Source organism: Amblyraja radiata, chromosome 7 (assembly GCF_010909765.2).
Source record: "Amblyraja radiata isolate CabotCenter1 chromosome 7, sAmbRad1.1.pri, whole genome shotgun sequence".
NCBI classification, from domain to species: domain Eukaryota; kingdom Metazoa; phylum Chordata; class Chondrichthyes; order Rajiformes; family Rajidae; genus Amblyraja; species Amblyraja radiata.
In genome coordinates this window covers 40406134-40422853 of record NC_045962.1, presented here as the reverse complement: position 1 = coordinate 40422853, position 16720 = coordinate 40406134, and the positions used below count along the sequence as shown (strand labels likewise).

The following is a 16720-nucleotide window of genomic DNA, read 5'->3' as shown; positions in this document are numbered from 1 at the left end:
ACTCGTCTAAGGATACATCAGTGACTGGGTGTCCCTAGAGGGGGAGCACAAGCTGTCTACTGGCTTGCTTGAAGACTTCTGGGACTGGTGGACACCACAGGAGTTAAAGTACATCCTGGATGCATTTTAAATGCTGCAAATAAAGTTGTTTTTGATAAAAATAGAAGAATTATGCAAAATTCACTCAAAGTGAGGGTCTGGAAGGGAAAACCAAAAATGTTCTTCCCAACAAACTCTACCTCGACGATGTTTGCGCCAAGAGTTAAATCTGCAGTCTCATCGCTCAGGCTCCAGGCAGCAACTAAGAGTCAGAAGAAAATGCAGGTCAAACTCCAGCAATCCTTCTACAGTTAAAGCAACAGCGAACATGCACATCCACACATACTCAATGTGTATACTATCGTAAATCCTAGGCTGATGGGCATTTCAGTGACTCGACTGTAATGGGCAGTGTGACACTGAACTGTCCCTTACTTTATCAGAATTGTTCAACTATTAAATATAATAGATTGTGAAAAATTATTTCTCTCTCATTGTGCCGCAAAACAAACACCTGAAGATAGTTGCACATTTCAGTGATATAAAGGGCTGCTTTCATCTGGCAGGAATTGAGACTGCTTTAGAAATCATTTAGATAGGAAAGTATTTCAGTTGTGGTTTGCCTTCAGCTATATTCACTGGGCTTTGGTGTTGTTTGCTCAAATGTTTAGATAGATTGAGAGCTTGTTCTGAGTGTCAGCATGTCACAACACCTTATTACATTTCTTCACACCAGCTAATTACATCCAATCCTCCTCAAGCATGTCCAGGTTGGCATTTTCGAATGAAATATTTTGTTGGTGGTTAATTAGTGATGAGAATGATTTTTTAAGTTATAAACTCATAAACCATTTCTCCTAGTGCTGCCTGGTCAAGACTATTATTCACATTGGACAGCGCAGTGCTGAAGCTAGCAGAGCTGCCGCCTCAGCTCCAGCGATGTGGCTTCAGTCTCGACCTACAGTGCTATCTGTGTGAAGTTTGCACATTCTGTCTGTGACTGTGTAAGTTCCCTCCACATCCCAAAGACATGTAGGTTGGTAGATTAAATGGTTGTTGTATATTAGACCGAGTGTGTAGTTAAGGGCCAGTCCCACTTGGGCGACCTAATCCGCGAGTTCTGGCGAGTTTGCCCTCGACTCATACTCGCAGCATGGACGACACAAGGTCGTAGGAGGTCTTCGTAACTCTCCTTCATGCTCGAGAGTGGTCTCCGCGCACTCGAGGCCTCAGCTAGGTCGCGGCGTTTTTTTCAATATGTTAAAAATGCCCGCGAGTAAAAAATAATCGCATACTTATTTTACTCGTAGGTTTAGTCGTAGTAGGTCGTAGTAGATCGGCATGTTAGTCGTAGGTAATCGAGGGCAGTCGAATGGTAGTCGTAGATAGTCTGCATCATAGTCGAAGGGAGGTCGAAGGAGATCGAAGGAGGTCATCTTCACTCTCCACTATTCGGTGACCAATTTTCACCAAAGTTAGTCGTAGCTAGTCGTAGCTAATCAAAGCTGGTCTTCAACATAGTCGAAGGAGGTCAAAGGAGGTCTTCTTCATAGTCGAAGGAGGTCTTCAACATGTCATTTTTTCAAACTCTTCTAAACTTGCCAATTAGGTCGCCCAAGTGGGACAGGCCCTTTAGGTGGTAGAATCTGGAGAGGGTTGAAGTGGGATAGGGGGACAAAAGGTAACATGGAAAATTAATGTGGGAGGGGGATTGCCCTGGGACTGGCATAGACTTGATGTACCGAAATGACCTTCTATTTCATAAAGAAATAATTATATGTTAATGCCTCATAAATTTATTGATTATAAGCTATTTTAAAGTAGATTAAAATAAATGTCCCAGTGATCATTCCAATCCTGATTTCTAAAACTTATAGAAATCCAGTTGAAGGGATTTGTACTGACCATATGTTAATCTCCCCACTGTTGTAAACTATCTCCATGTTAATGAATAGTTGCATGAGGTCTTGAATGTAGAAGCACAGATAATGTCAAAAGAAAATGTCTGTACCAAAGACACTTAACATTGTGATGTGTGAAGCGCAAGGTTTCCAACACGGGGTGGAGAAGTAGAATGCATGGCATTTTGTCTTGGCATTGCTGAGGTTAATGTATTGTCCGATCATGGAGAGTATATCATGCGCACAAAGCATGCCACGTTACCACTGGAAGGTACATTGCTGAAGTTCTACTGGCAGATGTATACGGAGCTCTGCCAGCGTGATTTGGACCTTGCTGAAATGATTCCCGTTTGGATTTAATTTGGTGGCTAGTTGAAATCTAGACAGTGCGATACGATATGATACGATACGATAGAACTTTATTTATCCCAGGAGGGAAATTGATCTGCCAACAGCCATAAAACCCACGATACATGAAACATGAAATTAAAGTGACGAGTGGAAAGGAATGGGGATGTGCAGAGATTGGGATGGGGAGGGAGGGAGGGGTGACACACATCTCATATCAATTTCCTGATTGAGTCATGTGCTCAATTCATAAAGGACAGAAAGTTCTCCCGACACCTGGCAACAGACCTGCTCCATCCAATGGCATAGGGAGCAGATCATCGGATGACCTTGTGGGATCTTGATGGGTCTTGATGGGGTGGATGTGGTGAGGATGTTTCCCCTTGTGGAGCACTGATTAAAAGGAATACGTCGTTAATTACAAATGGGTCATTTGCTCCGGTAACAATAGGGGCACATTAGCAAATAGGTATTGACTGGACAGGACATCCAGGAGAGTTTACTGTACAATTTCAGACATTCCCCTTGGGACAAATGTCATGTGGATGGGGTGTGCAGTTGGAATTGTATCTAAATACAGTGTAAATGGTCTGAGTACGTATGATCATTCCAACATATAAGTTAGGGGCAGGACAAGGTAACACCACTCCTCTCACCTGCCTTGTCGTTCAGTGTCAGGCCAGTCTGACCCAAACTCCAGTGCCACCAGCTCCTTGTAACCCTACACTACCTTGTTTATCAGAAGCCTGTCTACCCCTGCCCTAAAATATTAAGGCCCTGCTCCCACAGCTCTTTGAGTTCCAAGAACTCATGACTGCCTGTGAAAACAATATTGCCTCATCTTCTTTTCAATTGGACACACCTTCCTTTAAATCAATCCCCCTCCCCCCCTGTTCTAGAGACTCCCACAAGGGGAAACATCCTCTCCATTCCACCTCTCAGAACATTGCTGATTGAAACCAGGTCCTATTTCTTCTCAGCTCCATGGAATACAAAATCAACCTGTCCATGCTTTGCTTGTAAGAGTAGCTGCAGGGCAGCCAGTATAGAACAACAGGAGCAGCCGCTGCTGCTCAATGATGAGGCCTGATATGGGCCATGGGGAGGTGAGCTGGCCGTAAGACAGTCTGGCAGACATGCTAGAGCTCTAGCAGCAGGATCACCCTCATTCTTAGCCCAAAGGCAGTTCCAACTGTAGCCTTGGGCAAACAACTGACGCGCTGCTGCCACATTGCACAGACTCTCCCGCTCCTGCTGCATGGCATGGGGCTGTTTGCTGCCACAAGTCTGGATGTTTTGTCCAGCTGCAGGGACCCTCTACCCACTATCTTAAAAAGTCTGAACTGGTCCATGTTACAACCTTCCAACTCTCCTTGTCAGAGATGCCCGAGCAAAGCATAATAAGAAATTAGAAATATTTACAGGGAATTATGTTTGTTACACAGTGTGGTAAAATAAAGTTAGATATGCATTTATATAATGTTTTGCAGAGCATCTGAAAGACAGACAATGGACCCATTTTGATAAAGTCTGATATATGGCAGAAAACTTGCACAGCTGTTTAGTTGTGAAATAATGGCCAGATGTTCCTTTTTTACTTATATTCATTATGGGATAAATAATATACGAATCAGGCACCATGTTCCTAGCTCTGTCAGTGGAAGAGATTCAAGAATGCGCTCAAAGCTCTGTTTAAAAAGTAACAACCCCACTGGGAACCCCTAGCCTTGAGTGATCAAAGAGGGGAAGGAGCATCCAGACTGAGATTGAGAACCTCAAGTCCTTGCACCAGGATCACAAAGTGGACCTGTGTAAACCAGTGGCAGGATAGCACCTCATTGTTCTATCTGGGGCATATGACAATTAAACACTCTTGACCACCTCACAACATATCCACCCAATTCCCTGGAGCCTTGCAATGTATCCTCCCTCACGAGCCTTTCAACACCCGATTGGATATTTTCCCACCACCTATATCAAGAAGTAATATACAGGAACCTATTAACCTACCAACACATCATTGGGAAACACCAGGGCACCTGGAGACAACTCTTATGGTTACAGGGTGAACATGCAAACCGTGCAGGGAAAGCACTGGAGGATATGATCTGTGCTGCTATTAGGCATGGTACTCAGTGTCAGCACACTAACCTGATGACCTCTTGTACATCATTTGTCAAATGATGCACCGAGCATTATTATTGCATGTACCTCATCAGCAATATTCAGAGTTCATATTGACCAGAAATTCAACCATGTAATACCATGGCTAAGTGAACAGGTCAGAGATTGGGTATACTGCAGGGACTGAATCACCTCCTGACACACAAGGTCTTTCCAACATGTACAGGACACAAGTCAGGAGCATGATGGAACAATCTCCATTTGCCTGGCTGAGTACTGTTCTAACAACATTTAACCATCCAGGAAATGCAACCTGCCTGATTGGTATCCTAGCAACCCCCCTAAACATTAATTCCCTCTATATTGGTGCACAATGGCTGCAGTCTATACCATCTGAAAATTGCACTGTAGTTACTCACCAAGGCAACTCTTGAAGCACCTCCCAAACCCTCAACCTCCATCACCAAGATGACAAGTACGGCAGACCAATGAGGGTATACCTCCACCTGCTGGTTCCTTTCCAAGATGCACATCTTCATGATTAGGAAACGCATCACCAGTCATTCATTGTTGCTGAGTGTAATCCTGGAACTCCCGACCCAACATCTTTTGGAGCACCTTCACCAGCAGGACATCAGTAGTTAAACAAGGCAACCCATCACCACCTCACGGATGGGCACAAATGCTAGCGATTCTTGCATTCCAATAAAGGAATTAGAAAATACAGAACTCCACGTTGGTACTAAGGTGAACACAACATTCTTTTGGAAAGAGACAGACCTTATTGTAAGCAATAGTCAACTTAAAATGGAATCTACTATTAATAACAATTTCACGTACACTGACCACAGAATAGTGGATTTATACAGTTAAGGAGATTGGTGCTTCACTCAGAAAAACATCAAAATTCATTTGATGTGTGGCAAGGATTTCAGCTCCACGTGTGACTGAAATCAATGGAAATCACATTAATGTCACAAAAATAACTGTTACTTGTTAAAAGTCATAAGCTAATTGTTTCAAAGTCTGGATTTTAATTCCAGCAGTTGAATTATGAGGTACAGGACTCAGAGACGTAAGCTTCAGCACAAGACAGGTACCCCCAAAGAACACGAGCTGTCGAACCTTAGTTGGATCAACCTCAACTCTCCCTATCCTATTCACTTCCTTAGAACTACTAATATGATTAAATATCCCAAGGCATTTTAAAAGTGCCGAATTGGACAAAATCTGACACAAGGTTGTGATTTTTAGAAAAGGTGCCACATATTTAGACATATTTGAAACGAATATTGGGGATCTGCAAGAGTTGTTGGAGTGCAAAGGACCTGGAAAATTATAGGGCTGGGGGAACAGGGATGCAGCATGTTGGAGGGAGTTAGAAGCATTTTTAAATCAAAGTGTTACTAACAAAAGCAAACAAAGTTGCTTGGTGAACAATGGTTTGGGATACAGGCAACAGAGCAATGGGAGATTGTGGAACATGCTGAGGTTACATGTCTGGGACTGCCTCCGCAATTTTCCCACACCTTGGTTCGCTCCCCTCTGGGGAATGACATTGGCAGTACGCGTTGCTGCTGATGCTACTACATTCATTGTTACAGTGTGTGTCTGTTCATTCCCAGCCTTCTCAAACTCCCAATCCTATTCCTGCCCCACTGCCCTTGTCTTGCATCACTCAGGTTGTTAGGAAGACGGAACATTTCAAGGCTGAATTTTTTGTTTTAAAAAGCCTATCAGCTGGACTGTGGCATTTGCTTTACAGGCCACATAGCAACAGTACGTATCAACAGCTTAAATATTCCGTCGGCTGAATAATTACAAGGCCCTACTTGAGAGACTCTTACAAATTCCCCGTGGCGCAGGAGGCCAATGAGAAATGGATGAGGGACTATCTTCGGAAAGCCTAGTAACCAGGCAATCAGTGTGCAATGTGGAGAATCTACTTGGGCTGGGGGAAGTCATGAGCACAAACAATCTTGAGACGTGGGCCTGTGGGAATGTCGGTAAAACAACAGCCGTGACTGCCTGTCACAAAAGACTAGTTGCTGACTCCCTGTAAACTGCTGCACATGAGAGGGCAATGAAGTGGGCATTATGAGGGAAACCATTTGCCGGATTTTGTTCTCTATTATTTTTTCCCATATTTTTCATTGCTATTAAGAAACAGAAACAGGCTGGGATTTTAGTTCAATGAGAACAATTCAATGACCGAATGGCTGTGCAAATCATTGGGCCTGACTTTGTATTTCGAGGAACTTCCCTGGCTGAAATTACCTCAGCTATTTCCAGTGGGGAAGCCATAGCCAGAGGGAATCAGGGAAGGTTTAGACATCCTGGCCCTCACCAAGATTGATATCAGTTTTCTGGGATTCTTGCCTCTGCTCCAGTCTTTCTCTGCAATCATATTGCTTTACTATTCCCTCCCTGCTCTGTTATATTCCTTCAATATCTCTAACTGGTCACAGTTCTGAACATTAATTTAGTTTGTCTAATAGCACATGCGATACTCAACATCCACTGACCTGCTATCCGCAGACTCACAAGATCGACCCCAGGCCCCAGCTTGAACAATTTCCAAAATAATTCTCTAGGTACATTGAAGAAACAGTCATTACCTTCTTCTATGAAGAATGCATTATTTTAATAGATCTTTAATGTCAGCACCTTGTGAATTTGAAATGCATCACCGCTTGTTTTAATGAAAATAGTTATAGTCATAGTCATACAGCACGAAACAGGTCATTCAGCACAACTTGTCCATGCTGCCACATTCAAGCAAGTCTCTTTTGCCCACGTGCCCAAATATTTTAAAAATGTTTTTATAATACCTTCCTCAACAATTTCCTCAGCAGGTCGTTCCATCTACTCACAACTCTATGTGTGAAAAAGTTGCCCCTCAAATTCCTATTCAATGTTTTCCCTTTCACCTTAAACCTATGTCCTCTGGTTCTTGATTCCCCATGTCTGGTTAAAAGATTATCTATTCTCCTCGTGATTTTCTGTACCATTATAAGATCACCGCTCAGCCTCCTGCGCTTCATGGAATAGAGTCCTGGCCTGCCCAACCTCTCCCGATAGTTCAGCCTCTTGTGTCCTGGCAACTTCCTCATAAATCTTCTCTTCACTCTTTCCAGTTTAATGGCATCTTTCCTATAATAGTGTGACCAAAACCTAACACAATACTAAATGTGCAGCTTCAGCAACGTCTTGTACAAGTGTAACATGATGATCTAACTTCTATACTATATTTCCAACTGGTGAAGGCCAGCATCACAAAAGCTTCTCCACCACTCTATCTACCTGTGATGCCACCTTGTATATGTTCTCCTTGGTCCTCCTGCTGTACAATACTCTCCAAGAGCCCACTGTTCACTATGAAAGTTCTGCCCTGATTTGACTTCCCAAATTGCAATACCTCACACTTATCTAAATTAAACTAAACTCACCATTCCTCAGCTAGTTGATCAAGATTTTCCCGGAATTACTGATAACCATCTTCAGTTCCATCTACAGTGCCATCTACTTTAGTGCCATCTGCAAATTTACGAATTATGTGTCGTACATTCTAATCCCAATTGTTTATATAGATGACAAACAGCAATGGCTCCAGCACTGATCCCTGAGGCACATCATTGGTCACAGGCCTCCAATCCAAAAACAACGTGCTACTTCCTACCCTAAGCCTATTCTGCATCCAATTTGCTATCTCTCACTGGATCCCTTGTGACCTAACCTTCCTAGAGCAGCTAACCGTGCTAACTCTCAAAGACCTTACTGAAATCATAAGAGGCAACATCTATGGTATTCTCCTTTTCAACCATTGGTTACTTCTTCAAAAAGCTTAATCAAATTTGTGAGACATGATGTCCATACACAAAACCACGCTGACTAGCCCCCCCCCCCCCCCTTTCCAAATGCAGCCATATTTTATTCCTTAAAAATGTCTCCAGTAGATTTCCTACCACATGTGTTAGACTTACTGGTCTGTGGTTCACAGGTTTTTCTTTGCAGCCCTTCCTAAATAGAGACATGACATTAGACACACTCCAGTCTTCTAGCAGATCATCCATTTCTAATGATGATTCTTATATCTTAGCCAGGGCTCCTGCAATTTCTTCTCTGCCTTCCCACAGTGTCCTGGATATCTCTGGTCAGGCCCAGTAGATTTATTTACCTCCAGATGTTTTAGGACATCCAGCACATCCTTAACTGCAATACAGACTGTCCACAAGACATGCCATTAACTTTCCGCAGTTCCCCAACTTTCATGCCTTTTTAGCTGGTAAAAACAGAAGGAAAATATCCATTGGGGACCTTACCCATCTCCTGCAACATCCACCCATAGATGACCACTTTGGTTTCTAATGCTCCCTTTTTAATTTCTGGTTACCCTATTTCCTTAATCTACTTATAAAATATGTTAGGATTCTCCTTAAACTAATCTAGCAGAGCTATCTCATGCCCCATATTTGCCTTCATGAATCCTCTACATGCCTCCAGGGATAACTTAATCCCAACTATCTATACCTGACCCATGGCTCCTTCTTGTTACTGACCAAACCCTCAATTTCTCTCATTTATCCAAAGTTCCTTACACCTATCTTCCTTTTACTGTAACAGGGAGATACATACCTTTAACCTTCACACTCATACTTTTAAATGCATCCAATTTTCAAGATGTCCCTTTGCCTGCAAACAACCTACTCCTATCAACTTTTGCAAACTTTAACAAGTCGTCATGGCTTTGTGCCATCATGGGTCGAGATGGCCTGTTTCCGTGCTGTAATTGTTATATGGTTATATGTTATATGGGCCAGGAATTCCCAAGAGTCAGGGGGGAGTCTTGCATTATATCATGGAGGTTTTGTGCACATCCATGAATTCTTTCCTCTGCCAAACTCACAATCACTTCAGCTAAACAACTCGAAGATCATCCCCAACCTCAGTGCTGTCGGGGACCAGGACACCAGGGAGAAGGGCAAGGCTGAGGTATTTGCAGCCACTCTTCGCCAGAAAGATGTCTTCCCCCTAGGCTCTCATGGTTTTTGAGGATAGAGCCACTTGGTATTGGATCCCATATGCAATGGGTAATCGATTTAATACCATTCAACAAAGACTCTTATCCAAGATAGATTTCTGTCCTGATATTAACTGATTCTATCTGGTGCTCTACTAATGAATTCTGCTATCCTACACAAATAAACCGTTATCTGCACCTCTTTTGTGAAAAATATTTTACAATTTCTCATCTGGTATACAGTATGGGTTTGTTTATCCCTATGCCTTCCAGTTATGGAATCACAATTTTATTTATATAATTAGCTGCCCCATTCTGTTCTAGATGCAGGAAAAATGTTCCCAATGTGGGGCGAGTCCAGAACCAGGTGCCACAGTCTTAGAATAAAGGGGAGGTCATTTAAGACTGAGGTGAGAAAAAACTTTTTCACCCAGAGAGTTGTGAATTTATGGAATTCCCTGCCACAGAGGGCAGTGGAGGTCAAGTCACTGGATGGGTTTAAGAGAGAGTTAGATAGAGCTCTAGGGGCTAGTGGAGTCAAGGGATATGGGGAGAAGGCAGGCACGGGTTATTGATAGGGGACGATCAGCCATGATCACAATGAATGGCAGTGCTGGCTCGGAGGGCTGAATGGCCTCCTCCTGCACCTATTTTCTATGTTTCTATGTTCTTTCAAAAGATAGTTCTTGGTCTTCAAGATGCAAATATATAGTTGTCCATCACAACGACCCAATAGCAGCAGAATTATCTACAATAATTATAGGCAGCATGGAGTAAATGAGGTGCTTGAGGAGTATAAAGAATGTAAAAAGAATCTTAAGAAAGAAATTAGAAAAGCTAAAAGAAGATATGAGGTTGCTTTGGCAAGTAAGGTGAAAGTAAATCCAAAGGGTTTCTACAGCTATATTAATAGCAAAAGGATAACGAGGGATAAAATTGGTCCATTAGAGAGTCAGAGTGGACAGCTATCTGCAGAGCCAAAAGAGATGGGGGAGATATTGAACAATTTCTTTTCTTCGGTATTCAGGAAGGAGAAGGATATTGAATTATGTGAGGTAAGGGAAACAAGTAGAGTAGCTATGGAAACTATGAGATTCAAAGAAGAGGAAGTACTGACACTTTTGAGAAATATAAAAGTGGATAAGTCTCCAAGTCCGGACAGGATATTCCCTAGGACATTGAGGGAAGTTAGTGTAGAAATAGCAGGGGCTATGACAGAAATATTTCAAATGTCATTAGAAACGGGAATAGTGCCGGAGGATTGGCGTACTGCGCATGTTGTTCCATTGTTTAAAAAGGGGTCTAAGAGTAAACCTAGCAATTATAGACCTGTTAGTTTGACGTCAGTGGTGGGCAAATTAATGGAAAGGATACTTAGAGATAATATATATATAAGCAACTGGATAAACAGGGTCTGATTAGGAACAGTCAACATGGATTTGTGCCTGGAAGGTCATGTTTGACTAATCTAATTTTTTGAAGAGGTTACTCGGGAAATTGATGAGGGTAAAGCAGTGGATGTTGTATATATGGACTTCAGTAAGGCCGTTGACAAGGTTCCTCACGGAAGGTTGGTTAAGAAGGTTCAGTTGTTGGGTATTAATGGTGGAGTAGCAAGATGGATTCAACAGTGGCTGAATGGGAGATGCCAGAGAGTAATGGTGGATGGTTGTTTGTCAGGTTGGAGGCCAGTGACTAGTGGGGTGCCACAGGGATCTGTGTTAGGTCCACTGTTGTTTGTCATGTACATCAATGATCTGGATGATGGTGTGGTAAATTGGATTAGTAAGTATGCAGATGATACTAAGATAGGTGGGGTTGTGGATAATGAAGTAGATTTTCAAAGTCTACAGAGAGATTTATGCCAGTTGGAAGAGTGGGCTCAAAGATGGCAGATGGAATTTAATGCTGATAAGTGTGAGGTGCTACATCTTGGCAGGACAAATCAAAATAGGACGTACATGGTAAATGGTAGGGAATTGAAGAATGCAGGTGAACAGAGGGATCTGGGAATAACTGTGCACAGTTCCCTGAAAGTGGAATCTCATGTATTTAGGGTGGTAAAGAAAGCTTTTGGTGTGCTGGCCTTTATAAATCAGAGCATTGAGTATAGAAGTTGGGATGTAATGTTAAAATTGTCAAGGCATTGGTGAGGCCAATTCTGGAGTATGGTGTACAATTTTGGTCGCCTAATTATAGGAAGGATGTCAACAAAATAGAGAGAGTACAGAAGAGATTTCCTAGAATGTTGCCTGGGTTTCAGCAACTAAGTTACAGAGAAAGGTTGAACAAGTTAGGGCTTTATTCTTTGGAGCGCGGAAGGTTAAGGGGGGACTTGATAGAGGTCTTTAAAATGATGAGAGGGATAGAGTTGACGTGGATAAGCTTTTCCCACTGAGAGTAGGGAAGATTCAAACAAGGGGACATGACTTGAGAATTAAGGGACAGAAGTTTAGGGCTAACATGAGGGGGAACTTCTTTACTCAGAGAGTGGTGGCTGTGTGGAATGAGCTTCCAGTGAAAGTGGTGGAGGCAGGTTCGTTTTTATCATTTAAAAATAAATTGGATAGTTATATGGACGGGAAAGGAATGGAGGGTTATGGTCTGAGTGCAGGTATATGGGACTAGGGGAGAATACGTGTTCGGCACGGTCTAGAAGGGTCGAGATGGCCTGTTTCCGTGCTGTAATTGTTATATAGTTATATGGTTATATGGTTATAATTATATCTTACATAAGCTGAGAGAGTTAGCCCCATTCCTGCATATGGCTGTGGTCTGGTTTTGGCTCTGTTATCCACAATTTCTCATGGCAAAGCTCCCAGACAAATGGCTGTCAGGATTCTGCTGAGGGAGCCGAGAGAGTTGGGAAGCTGCCTTCAACAGCCTGTTGGTCTCTTGGGAGAGAAATGTTTCTATTTGCATTTTCTGGGCTACTGGAGCTGAGCTTTGAAACAGGGAGGACCTAAAATCACAGATGGAGGCTGAGATGTGGCGTGATGCCCTTCATCTTTATCTGACAGCTTAGCTCTTGCATGCAACAATTTATTCTGTTTCAGTTTTGGACACTGTGAGAGAGTAGAAAAGTATGTGGTCCACCTGATGCAATGTCTCACTTCCATGTGAAAGTGCCCTATCTTTAATGAACGTGAACCCCATCTCCCAACTCTCGAACATCTATGGAGAGAGAAATAGAGTTCATGCTTCACGTTGATAAGGATCTGACAAAAGTTGGTGGCTTGAAATGTTAACTCTGTTTCTCTTTCTAGAGATGCTTCCCCTTCTTATGCTTAAGGTTATGTCCTTTTATCCGGGTCCCCCATCAAAGGGCACTCCATTTGTTCTCCAAACTAAGCTCTCTGAGTATCGGCAGGTTGGATATGACCACAAAGAGCTGTCTGTTAGATCAAGCCTGCCCCTGTGAGATGTGACATCCTCTCCTCCTCCTCTCCACTGCCCTCGCCATCCCCCACAGCAGGCACAATGTATATCACTGGGGGGATTGAAGAATTAAGATAGGATGGATGGACGGAAGCAGTATTATCTAAAATCTGGCAGATTTATCAGTGAGCTGCTTGAGATGATTAAATAATTTGAAAGGAGAAATAAAGAGGAAAAAAATCATTTGGCGAGGGAGCCCAGAGAAAAGGATGAAACCTTAAGGTGAGCATATGATGGAGTAGCATTTCTAGAAAGAGAAACAGAGTTACCAAAGACTTCTGTCAGGCCCTTATCCTCAACCTGAAGAGTTAACTTGATTTCTCTCCATAGATGCTGCCTGACCTGCTCAGTTTTTCCAACATTTATTATTTATATTGTTAACTTTCAGCATTTTTTGATTTTCATTTATGGAGGTGATCCGATGAGCAAGTTGAGAAACTGTTTGGGTTTCTTTAATGTGGCTGAAAGCAGAAGTTTAGCAATATTGCGACGTGTCGGTGTCCACTGCTCTCACCCCAAGCTTCTTTCAAATCACCTTTAGCAAATGAGGCCCGTGACTGAACATGGTGTTCAGTATCTCTTCATCTTCCATATGTCGCTTCTTTCATTACTTTCTCCAGCCTGGAGCATTTGCCATTGTAAATGTGAGGATGATCGTCTTATCCATTGAAGGGCTGGAGAGCCTAGTGTATGGGAGATGTGCGAGCAGAAGAGAGTGATGATTACGAGCTGCACATGGTATTAAATGTCTAAAAAAGAACAATAATTTCCTTCGTCACGTGCCAGTGTATGTACACAAATGTTGAGAAAGAAACTCTTGCACAGATGCAAACTTCAATATTAGCTCGACGGAAATTACAAATTGCACATCTTGTGATGCTGAAGCTTTTGACAGCCGCCAACTTGGCTTCGGGTGGCTGTTCAGCAGGGGATATTTCTGGAGAGGTGCCAATCAGGACAATCTGTAAAGCACGAGAATGATCGTTAAAGCACCTGACTTGACACAAAACCTTGCTACAATGTTTTTAAGCATAAATTATTCCTATGCATTTTGTAGCTTCAAAATCACATCCGTCTGCAGCCACAGAGGATGATCAGATTAACAGGGAGGCTAATTTGTGTCTGACAGGGGATGATGTACTTGGAGGAGAGACGCCTGGTTCATCGAGACTTGGCGGCAAGAAACGTGCTGGTGAAGTCACCGAATCACATAAAGATCACTGACTTTGGCTTGGCCAGACTGTTGGACGTGGATGAGAAAGAGTACAACGCAGATGGCGGAAAGGTTGGTGAACTTGTTCATTAGTCATGTTGAATTACACAGAATGTTCGGACCGAGGAAAGTCATTCACCCTCACAATTTTCCATCCATTCACCTCACTATTCCACGTTTTTATTTCAATGCATATACTTAGCTAACTTCCTCCTGTGTCATTTTAAGTTAAACCAATTGCTTCTGCGTGTTGTAATAATTTCCACATTCCCATCACTCTTTATGGAAAGAATTGGATTTATTAATTACTTACTTTGTATTTATGCTAATTTGGGTTTCCCCCAAATATGAAGACATTTGTTCTACATCTACATCCACCTTATCTTTTCTAGAGAAAAGGGACCCAGACCATTCCATCTTTCCTGTCAAGTAAAACCTCTCAATTCTTACCACCTTTAAACACTCGTTGACACCTTTCCCACTGCTTTAATAGTCCCTTCACATGTGCCACTGCATCACACTGCTTAACAGGAGCTTCATCAAGTATGAGCAGTTCATTTACTTATTTATTATCAAACATGTATTAATGTTTCATATTCATAATTTATAATAACGTGGGAAGAGGTCATCATTGCCTCTGGTGGTTTCTGACAATATGTCATGTTTGATTGATTGAATTGATCAAAAGATACATCATGGAAACAGACGTTATGACCCGTGAGACCACGCTGACTATCTATCACCTATTCACATTAGTTCTATACTATACCACTTTGCAACCACTCCCGATTCACTCAAGACAATTTACAGAGGCCAATTAACTTACAAACACATACATCTTTGGGATGTAGAGGACACCAGAGTACCTGGAGGAAACCCAGGCGATCACAGGGAGACTGTGCAAACTTCACACAGATGGCACCCGAGGTCAGGATCAAACCCAGATGTCCAGGTACTAATAGAAAATAGTCCCCCTCAAATGCCACATCCCAAATAAGCGTCAATAAGAAGTTTCATTGACACTGTGAATTTACCCTAGTATGTTGGTAAGTTGTAGATTCTGGAAGAAGTTAATGGGAAAATGTGGGTGCTTGATAATTAGTACAGGCTTGATGGACTGGAAGGACCGTTTCCATGTTGGATGACACTGTGGCTGTGATAATTGTTTTTCTTCACATTTTCTCTTCTGAACTAAAGGAAATTAACATTAGGCAGGAAATGGTGTTGGGTAGACTGATGGGACTGAAGGCGGATAAATCCCCAGGGCCTGATAGTCTGCATCCCAGGGTACTTAAGGTGGTGGCCCAAGAAATCGTGGATGCATTGGTGATCATTTTCCAATGGTCTATAGATTCAGGATCAGTTCTTGTGGATTGGAGGGTAGCGAATGTTATCCCACCTTTTAAAAAAGGAGGGAGAGAGAAAACAGGGAATTATAGACCAGTTAACCTGACATCAGTGGTGGGGAAAATGCTGGAGTCAATTATAAAAGATGAAATAGCGGCACATTTGGATAGCAGTAAGAGGATCGGTCTGATTCAGCATGGATTTACGAAGGGGAATCATCCTTGACTAATCTTCTGGAATTTTTTGAGGATGTAACTTGGAAAATGGACAAGGGGGAGCCAGTGGATGTAGTGTACCTGGACTTTCAGAAAGCATTTGATAAGGTCCCACATAGGAGATTAGTGGGCAAAATTAGAGCACATGGTATTGTGGTAGGGTACTGACATGGATGGAAATTTGGTTGGCAGACAGGAAACAAAGAGTAGGGATTAACGGGTCCCTTTCAGAATAGCAGTCAGTGACTAATGGGTACCGCAAGGCTCGGTGCTGGGACAGCAGCTATTTAGAATATACATTAATGATTTAGATGAAGGGATTAAAAGTAACATTAGCAAATTTGCAGGTGACACAAAGCTAGGTGGCAGTGTGAACTGTGAGGAGGATGCTATGAGGATGCAGGGTGACTTGGACAGGTTGGGTGAGTGGGCAGATGCATGGCAGATGCAGTTTAATGTGGATAAATATGAGGTTATCCACTTTCGTGGCAAGAACAGGAAGGCAGATTATTATCTGAATGGTGTCAAGTTAGGAAATGGGGAGGTACAACGAGATCTGGGTGTCCTTGTATATCAGTCACTGAAAGTAAGCATGCAGGTACAGCAGGCAGTGAAGAAAGCTAATGGCATGTTGGCCTTCATAACAAGAGGAGTTGAGTATAGGAGCAAAGAGGTCCTTCTGCAGTTGTACGGGGCCCTGGTGAGACCACACCTGGAGTATTGTGTGCAGTTTCGGTCCACAAATTTGAGGAAGGACATTCTTGCTATTGAGGGAGTGCAGCGTAGGTTCACAAGGTTTATTCCCGGGATAGTGGGACTGTCATATGTTGAAAGAATGGGGCTTGTATGCAGTGAAATTTAGAAGGATGAGAGGGCATCTTATTGAAACATAAAAACTATTAAGGGATTGGACACGCTAGAGGCAGGAAACATGTTCCCAATGTTGGGGGAGTCCAGAACCAGGGGCCACAGTTTAAGAATAAGGGGTAGGCCATAGAATTGAGATGAAGAAAAACATTTTCACACAAGAGAGTTGAATCTGTGGAATTCTCTGTCTCAGAATGCAGTGAAGGCT

The 16720-nt window shown here is 42.6% G+C and overlaps 1 protein-coding gene across 6 annotated transcripts in view; it reads left to right on the top strand.

Moving 5' to 3' along the window:
• erbb4 (erb-b2 receptor tyrosine kinase 4) overlaps nt 1-16720 on the top strand; it is a 798196-nt gene that overhangs the window by 705714 nt on the left and 75762 nt on the right. For all 6 annotated transcript variants that reach the window (XM_033024309.1, XM_033024312.1, XM_033024311.1 and 3 more), the window contains one exon: nt 14000-14155. In XM_033024309.1, coding sequence (XP_032880200.1) covers nt 14000-14155 — 156 coding nt within the window. The remainder of the gene's footprint in view (nt 1-13999; nt 14156-16720) is intronic.